Raw genomic sequence first — 9,307 nt, 5'->3', positions numbered from 1 at the left:
CAGACGTGGCCCAAAAACTTTGTCTAATTATAGTTTGTGTTCAGTTTTCTATAAAAGCAGTGAATGGATTATTTTGAAATATGAGCTGTAATTTTAATGTTTTGTAGGTTTTCCTGAAGATGAAAAATAACAGCAACTCAGTCAACCAAAACAGCAATATATAAATACATCCTGCAGAACAATGGATATAATTCAGTTAAATACAGTTTAACCTTGTTTTATGTCTCAAAACTGCTAAGCAAAACAGAACACAGAATAAATCATAGGAAGTACAATTTATTTTACAAAACAGAACAATTTGTATAAAAATTAATAACACCCATTATTGCATCTTGGTTAAATTTCAGTTTCACGAAAGTTTTTTTTCCATTAAATGTTAAAAACGATAAAGATTAGTTCCCAACGTTAGCACAGTGATCCTGTCAATCTGAACAGATTARATAAAATGTTCAGTTTAATCTAAACATGATGCGTAGATACTACACACACTTACAACAACACATCGTTAGCAMTAAGCCTGTTATTAACAGTGTTACACAGCGTTCATTAAAATACAAGACAAACTGTAAAACATGTAAAATGTAACTATTTATCAACAGGGAGGACAAAAACAYAACTTCAGAACAGGAAGCATCACGTTAAAAGAAATTAAATACAATATTTAAATTTCTTTTCCATCACCCAGAGTTAAACTTTCCTTAATACTGACYTTTATCAATAAAAGACAAAAAAAAAAGATTGAAAGAATGTAAAAATACATGCCGTCATGGCAGCAAACATTTGGATTTTACAATGAAAGTCACCATAAACTTTAAAATAATCTGAACGAGGTACCCGGTACATATCTGGGATATATCAGGAACCTGTTGGGTACATAATTAGTACTGAGTACCATGTTTGTACCTGTTAAACACTAAGAAATGATRAAGTTAGTACAAGCTATGTACCCAGTAAGTACTTACCGGGCACATTTTTGCTACTAACCTGGTACATGAACAGTACTAACTGGATAGATACTGGAGCGTATCCTGTAAGTACAGCTTTTATTTCTTTTTAAAACTGAACAATTTCTCAAAAGAGAACCAAAAAAAATAGATTAATCCCTTTAGAAGGAGTTAAGATAAATTAAAGTTTAGTTCTGTTTGCAGTTTTYTGATCAGATCTTCGATGTTGAGGCAACAAAAGTGGAATTAAAATGATTTTTGTTTTTTTGGTGTAAAACAAAACGTATAAAATGACACAAGTTTCGGCCTCGTGTCGTCAGTGGCTCTGCCGCTCCGACACCACGTCCTGCAGACGCTTCAGCAGCACGTCCGGACTGCTGCCGTTCTCCGGACACGCCCTCTTGCTCGGCGAGTCGCAGACCGGTGACATCATCACGTCCCCCTCCATGGTGAAGGCCCGTTTCCTGCTCACACATCCCTGCCGGATCATCCGGTTGATGTCTGACAGCTCCTGTGAAGGAATAGTTTCATTTTTACWGTTTTTTTTTTCCTGTCGAACTCTCAGGGACATTTTGGCAAACGCTGAKAGAGTTCTTGCCTTGGACGGGCTGCTGTTGATCCTGTAGGTGTAGGAGTTTGGCGTGAGGCAGCCGGCGGAGTTCTTGTGCGGGGAGACGTACAGCGAGTGCCTCTGGCTGACTCGACGAGGAGACAGAGGCTGAGCTCGGACTGACGGGAACGGGGACAGAGGAGGAGCGTCCGCCTGGAGGATCCACAGTCGCATCATTAAAAAAAACAAAACAAACAAAAACACACAGCCCTGGAGAATTTTCATACCCGGTTATCATTGGTGGCGTATCTCAGCGCGAAGCTCTTCATCTTCAGGACGAACACGGTGTTGTAAAACTGGATGAGGTCGCCTCGTTCCTCCTCTCCTGATTGGTTGGATTTGATGTCACGTATGAGCTGACTGGTTTTCTCTGCAGCTGTGGGAACAAAGACGTCAAACATTAAGTAAAAAAAAAACAAAAAACACTCGGGCGAAACCTGATCTACGTCATCTGATCTTACACTCTCCTCCCGACACAGAATCCACCTCCATGTTTTCATCGGCCGGAGGCTCCCTGACGGTGCGCCGCAGTAAGACACTGCGGTACACCTGAGGACACAAACACGGTGAGCCTCCATGTGCTTTTCAAATATCTGAAATGTGCATGAAGGTGTTTCTCACGTGGCTGCTGGCCTGTGGTTGGCTGCGGTAACACTTCATGATGTCCTGGAAAGTGTGAGTCTCTTTGGTGATCTAAAWTTAAATAAATATAACAGTTAGAGTCGATGTTCTTAAAGGAACTGGAGTTAAACTCAACGGTTTTTATGACCCCTATATTGTTTTCGTAATGTTTATTTTTTTCAGTGATTTTTGGTCAACCGTAGCACGGAAACGGCCGCACCGATCAACATGAAATTTGGCAGGACTGTAGAAGAGTCTGACCTACACTGCTCCAGCCTATGGTTTCATGATAGACCCCATATTTGAGGAGAGGGCTCCATCTGAAAAGGGGGTGTCTGYACATACAAAAGTGCTWATAACWKAKACWKTWRWKKACASYYGKGRKWSAMWTTTTTTGTTGTTGTTTAGATTTGATGAAGAGCTATCCATCCAGCGCACCAATGAGCCCTCACACACCCCCCGACCCCCACCCAAAACAATAAATCTGTTCTGGTGAGTTCTGGTACGGGGGGTCATATATGCTACCGTTATGCGCAATGATGGGCACTAGTCCCCTAAAGCTCAAATGCGCTAACTGCTGACCTCAATTTCTCCTTTGCACTTTAGGGGTTTAACTAATTTCTTCAAATTATGTGCGGATTTGTGCTTTCTAAATTTAGAAATGAGTAGCGCTAATCACAAATAATTTTCCTAATTCTATAGTCAAATATGTCAAAAGTAAAGAGAGAGCCGTTTATATCCACTACGTTATGTAGCCATACAATTCATTAAAGCTTCATCATCCTTTTCTTGAACACGGGAGGAGAAAGCAGTTTCTTGTTAACACAAAGAACCTCCACTGTGTGAAAACAGCGACCCTTGATCTGCAGAACCAGGCTCAGCTGTGTAGTTTGTACCTCCTGTTGGAGGGACACCGCAGCAATAAATATTAAATAATTAATAACAATAAATAAAGAAACAAGGAACAGTTTAAATTCACACTCTTATTTTGAAATGAACAAAGAGTTCCTGTTCTTCGTCCTGTAGCCTACCCAGAATGCATCGCTTCAGCTTTACAACCATTTAAAATCACTAATATGTCTGCATGCTTTCTTACCGAAACCCTACCATAAACATAAGAAAATGACCAAGWAGCAGCAGAACTAGCAATCCACAACTATTTTATTAAACCATGACTCAAAAGTGTGTTTCGACAAATCACCTCCCCAAACCGCTACTGCATSTGCCAATCTGTGAGAGGAAAATGATCTTTCCACTAGGGTRGGGCAATATTGGCATAAAAATTAATCACGATTAATTGTGGTYTTTAGCCGATAACGATTAATTAGACGATTAATCCCCTGGAGTCCCTGGACACCCTTATGTCCTGGTCGCATGACCAATTTAGTGGGAAAGATTTGCRCTTCGTAAAAATCTGTTCCAAATTGTGTCAAAATTACAGACTTCAGGCTATACATCAAATTTTAKATTGTGTTGATAGATAAATAAATTACAGAACCTTTTTTTTAATGTTCGTCATATTTGAAGCMGAGAGGYGCACCGAGCTGGTGACGTTAATRGTATTAATCGTCAAGTGCCAAAAATAATCGATTACCGGTAATGTTTTTCTGACAATTAATTGCACACGATACGATTGTGCCTAACCTTACTTTCCACTAGTTGGCAGTAAAGTGCTGACATGTTTCATGGTTATACTGGGATGTTTTCTGGTAAACGGAGATAAARTTGCCCTTTATGTTTAGCTTCTGCTAAGTTTTATTGATTATATGRGCTTTTGAACTTGCGGACCTAAATAATTCAACTAGCGCTTTAGAAATTGCGCAACTAAATTTTGGATTAGCACTGCCCACCACTGGTTATGCGGTTTGTAGTTTTAATCAAAGAGAAATCAGGTTTGATTAGGTAAGCARTTTTTATTGAGGTTGAGGTTTGAACCCGCATTTTTTACTTACTTTAACACGAGTAAAAACAAAAACGATGAGCTATTTTTGATCTTCCTTCTAACATGCTGATAGTGTTTTTGTACAGAAACAGCCACGTTTCCCTCCAAGGACAATATCTTGCTTAATTAAAACAGGCTGTTAAAATGCCAGCKCCCCCAAACAGCTGTCAGCTGTAATTAATTCTTAATTAATGATGAAGCTCCTCCTGGTTTCCTTACTTTGGATATGATGTAAATGCTGCATAGCAGCAGCTGGTCCAGATGCCGGTCCTTCATCAGGTCGGGGCAGTGCACGAGCGCGTGCTCGAAACACGTCCAGATTTTCCCTCGCAGCTCCGAGGAGATGTCCAGCTTCAAGCACAGGTCCCTCAGACGGACGCTGGCCAGGTGGTACACCTGCAGGGACCACGACAAACATCACCATCTGCGGACGCTCCAGCGCCTCAGACAGGAGGGGGCGAGCCGCCATCACGTTTCCTCACCTTCCTGAAGAAAAGAGCGAGGGATCCGGTGCGTCGCGGTCGACCGCTTCCTGTTTGGGGTTCGGAGGTCGRGGCGACGATGGCGGGACGACTCGGAGAGGTGGTCAGCAGGAACTGAGTCGTGATGACGCCAGAGGAGTCACACGGCTTCACCGGGATCAGCGTAATCGTGCGCTCGTTACCCACGCCTGCAGATATTCACACAAACACATAAGAACCAATAACAAATCATCTTTTAAAGGGATCCATGATCATTTGTAACATTAGACTTTACTTGATAAACACTTATTTTAACTGTAAGATAAAGACTGTAAAAATACAAATTTTTTAAAATATATTTTAACACAGATGGAGCCAATTTATTTACACACAAAACATTCTGGGTAAATGAAGATGTGGATAGGTCCTCGGTGRGAGGCTGCTAGCGAGCTATATCCACCCTGAAGGTTAATCTTGGACAATATCTGATGATCGACTCTTTTAAATGAAACCAGAGAGCGTTGACAGAGAGGAGAAGGTAGAAATGACTCAGCCTGMAACTGAAAATATGGATGGAGGACAACAGAGCTGCTTCATGGAAGAAGAACCTCAGCTTAGCCTGTTAGCCTTCGTGCTAGCGCCGACGCTATATTGCCTTATATGTATTAGCTCGGCGCTAGCGRGACAAACAAGCTAAACTGAGGTKCTCCATCCATATTTTCAGTTGCAGGCTGAGTCATTTTTGCGTTCCCCTCTCTGTCATGTGGATGGAGGACCTCAGTGACAAGAGGAGAATGTGTAGCGCTGAGCTAATACTGATAGCATCGGGACTAATGTTAAAGCTAACAGGCTAAGCTGAGGTTCTTCTTCCATGAAGCAGCTCTGTTGTCCTCCATCCATATTTTCAGTTACAGGCTGAGTCATTTCTYCCTTCTCCTCTCTGTCAACGCTCTCTGGTTTCATTTAAAAGAGACAATRATCAGATATTGTCCAAGATTAACCTTCGGGGTGGATATAGCTCACTCACACCGAGGACCTATCCACGTCAACATTTACCCAGAATGCTTTGCGTGTAAATAAAACGGCCCTGCCCGTGTAATATATTTTTAAAATTTTAGTTTAAAAATGATAAAAATTAAACAGCCTACAGTATTTTTAGTCTTTATTTTACAGTTAAATATATGTTTCTCAACTAAAGTCTAATGTTACAACTAATCAGGGATCTCTTTAAATAAATTTCAAAATAAAAGTTGACTGTCAGAGCAGATATTTAACTCTTTCATGTGTAAAACGTTTACCCTGCAGGGGGATACTCAGGATGGTGGTCTGTGTTCCGGGGCCCAGGGTCTTCGGCGTGCCGCTGCTCGGACCGAACGTCAGCCTCTTGGCCGGAGACGACACGATGGTGTTCAGGTGTGCAGAGGGCGCCGGAGGGTCGTCACCAAAAAGCCGTCGTTTGGCGCTGCCGGCTGCCGGAGAGCTGTACCTGTCGTGGACCGACAGTGGAGAGGGGGGCACTTCTGCAGGGGCGTGGGGGAGAGGAGACAAAGTTCTGAGGCTGATCTCACACAGCAGAAAGGTGAGCAGAAACGGGACAATGCACACCTTTACGTGCGCTTCCCAGGCCTGATCTGAACTCCCTGATTCGAGGGTGGATGATTGGGGAGTGAGCCACTAGAGGCAGGTGAGACGGGCCGTTTGTAGAACCAGAACCAGAGTCCAGACAGGAGGAGAAGTTAACCTCCTCCACTGTGGGGACTTTGTTCCCAGCAGCCTCCAGGGCACTCCACAGAGCGGAGCCCATGGTCCAGGCCCGGTTCTCRAGGACCTGCTCCTCGATGGAGTTCAGGTGCTTCACCATGTCTCTGGACAGACCTTCCTCAGCACGAATAAACACCTCGATCACCTGGGTAAAAACACGAAACTGTCACTTTTAGACTCTAAGCCTTCTCTGTCCCACATTTCCTAAAGCAGCTGATACGAGCAGCGTTAGTCTGCAGCAGAAAACCTGAAGSGGAATGTGTCACTTGAGGATTTTGCCACCTTAAAGAAGTAAAACGGAGCCAGTTTGAAGATGCTGATGATCCAGGGGAAGGTCCTCTGAGAGCTGTACGAGAACAAGACCACCTCCAAACAGCAGGCCATCAGGGAGCAGTGGAAGATGTCCTGCTCCAACAGAACCTGACCACAAACAAGCACAGGTTGTTTATTAATACAAAACAGGTTTTACATTAAAACCAACAGAAAAAACACAAAACAAGGCTCTTTACACAGACAATATCTACTTCTCCATGCAGACTTATAAAAAACTCTTATTTTCTAAATTATCACAAAATTTTGAAGTTTTTTCTAATCAGGAAACATATTTCAAACTATTCAACCTAGAAATAGATAATTTTCTGAAAAAATTCAAATAAAATCTGAAAGCTGAATGACTGCTGAAGTTAGCTTAAGAAGCAGAAACTGAGTTGTTGGTAGCAAAACACAACATTTAAGCTAAAGAAACAAAAAGCTAGCTAAAATTTCAACATAGCAAAACGCTACATAAACATTGCAAAGTGGTCCCTGGTCATTTGATTTTTATTTCAAAAACAAATACTGTGATCCAATATAATATTAGATGGTTATTCTTTTTTATTTTATACTCCAAATACTGGAAAATGTCCTTTTTTTGTCAAACAGGAAGTTAACGCTGTCGTTCTCATCGCATTTAAGGTGGAGCTGAGGACTTTCATTAATAGGTACTGTCTGTAAATAAACAAATAAAGACATAAATAAACACTAGCTTAAATACTTTTTCTTTTCTATAACCAACTGAAAACTGTATTTTTATTAATATAGCTAGTTTAGCTAATTTATTAAAAAAAACTTCTTATCTGTCTCCACCTTAAATAGTCTGATAACAGGATGAATAAACACGTTTTACTTTCACGGAATGATTTTCTTTATTTTTTATTTTAATGTATATGGACTGTTTTGTTTTTATGAACGAAATAAATTGAATAAACTAAAACTAAATTTTATAACTAGCTAACCAGGCAGCCGTGATAAATAAAGGTTAGCTAACTAGTTTGACATTTCTTTAACTTGTCAGCCTCCAGGGTTTACACAAAAACYTTTTTTTCTGTTTCTGGAATAAAAAAAAAAAAGAAAAAACAAAGAACTGTTAAAAAAAAATGAACCCACAAACCACCTCTGCTTACACTCATGTCTCTGCCCTGCAGCCGTTTGGTCTCCTGAACCAGGATGTTCTCCAGAACCTTGTAATACAGGATTTCTGCCAGTTTTAAACGGTTCTCTGCGAAATCTGAAAGAACAGATGGGATCAATCGCACCAGTTATCCTCATCGCCCAATACTAATTATTTCTCCTCTACCTATGTGAGAGCCCGGCGTGTCCTCGGAGTCGTTGGTGTAATGATCTTTAAAGGCTCGCCCCAGAGTCTTCACTCGAGCCAGTATGGGCTCTGTGGGATCACTGGAACAAGACCTGGAACACAAAACAAGAAATCTAAAATTCAAAAAACTAAGAGAAAAATCCAGCTACAACCATAAAACCAGTCCCTGACTGGTTCAGTTTTTATTTCTAAGAGCGTTCAGGGTCAAACAGGACGACTAACTTGAAGATGTGCAGCAGGTGTTCGCTGGGCGCCGTCTTCAAACCGGACACCATGCTCTGCAGCCGGCTGACGCTCTGCGTGGCCGAGGACACGGGCGTGAAGAGCAGGTCCTTCTCCTTCAGGTAGACCCGTCCGGTCAGCGGGGTGGGCGGAGCCAGGGAGCCGGACTGCACACACAGAGTGGCTTGAGTTTCTGGACGGTCGCTGGCGGGGCGCCTCGGACCGTTTCGTACCTTCTCCACGTGTTGCTGCAGCTGGTTCTGAGCGAGCGTTTGGCCCGCGGCCCGTTCCTGAACCGCCTTCCTCGGAGTGCCGATTTCCTCGTCGGCGTCGGCTCCCAGAAACACCCGCTCATCGAAGTCCCCCACCGTCAGCACGTACTCCTCGTACTCCTTGTTCAGGGCCTTACTGCACACAACACAGGAATACTGTCAGCATGTGTACTTTTAGTTACTGTATTTATTCATAATATAGAAATTTAACACTAAAAATCATCCATAAAGTAAGGGGGTGGTACTATACACCGGTTATTGATAATTAGATTTTTAATGCTTTTAAAGCTCAAAAAATGATGATCGTATTATACATGAATAAATTCAGTAGGTACCATTTTCAGTTTTAGTAATGTTTACAGGGCGATAGGGTGTGACTAATTTGGTCGAAAATCCTCATGGGGACTTAGACCTTCAAATTGTCCCCTCCATGAATCAAAAATGTTTTTTTTTTTTTTGTTTTTCAAACCGGAGTCAGAAACTTTATTTTTTGTTAACTGTGGAAATTAAATGTGGATGGTTGCTTGCTCTTAAGTCTAAGTAGTAAAGTCCATCTTGCAGTCGGGTTCTGCTCTGCAGCAGATCACTCCAGCAGCATGAGGAAGCTCACTGTACGGCAGGCTGCTTTTACATATAATCAACTTCATCACAGTCATGTTCCAGGTTCTGAAAATGGTTTTATGACTACACAGCTTAGTTTTTAGTGAGAGATACATAAAATTCAACTAATACAAATTAAATCGAAGACTTTTTCATGTTATGTTATTTTCATTATTTTAAAAAGCTTTTTCACATTTAATAAATATTAGTAATATTTCTGCTGTTAATCATAATTCTC

The 9,307-nt window shown here is 41.6% G+C and overlaps 1 protein-coding gene across 2 annotated transcripts in view; it reads right to left on the bottom strand.

Annotated features, from left to right (window-relative positions):
- Positions 1 to 256: 256 nt before the first annotated feature.
- The window catches only part of rbl1 (retinoblastoma-like 1 (p107)), a gene marked incomplete in the record, with an annotated part of 13,399 nt that continues 4,348 nt past the window's right edge, over positions 257 to 9,307 (bottom strand). The window contains 14 exon segments of one of the 2 annotated variants that reach the window (XM_014019137.1): positions 257 to 1,455; positions 1,543 to 1,707; positions 1,782 to 1,930; positions 2,016 to 2,103; positions 2,176 to 2,247; positions 4,337 to 4,513; positions 4,600 to 4,787; positions 5,877 to 6,098; positions 6,184 to 6,484; positions 6,622 to 6,759; positions 7,782 to 7,885; positions 7,955 to 8,067; positions 8,198 to 8,364; positions 8,431 to 8,605. In XM_014019137.1, coding sequence (XP_013874591.1) covers positions 1,261 to 1,455; positions 1,543 to 1,707; positions 1,782 to 1,930; positions 2,016 to 2,103; positions 2,176 to 2,247; positions 4,337 to 4,513; positions 4,600 to 4,787; positions 5,877 to 6,098; positions 6,184 to 6,484; positions 6,622 to 6,759; positions 7,782 to 7,885; positions 7,955 to 8,067; positions 8,198 to 8,364; positions 8,431 to 8,605 — 2,254 coding nt within the window. 2 annotated transcript variants of the gene reach the window in all.

The sequence above is a fragment of the Austrofundulus limnaeus genome, unplaced genomic scaffold (assembly GCF_001266775.1).
Source record: "Austrofundulus limnaeus strain Quisiro unplaced genomic scaffold, Austrofundulus_limnaeus-1.0 Scaffold210, whole genome shotgun sequence".
Classification (NCBI taxonomy): domain Eukaryota; kingdom Metazoa; phylum Chordata; class Actinopteri; order Cyprinodontiformes; family Rivulidae; genus Austrofundulus; species Austrofundulus limnaeus.
Note: the sequence above shows the minus strand (reverse complement) of the source record. Positions and strands in the feature narration are given on the sequence as shown.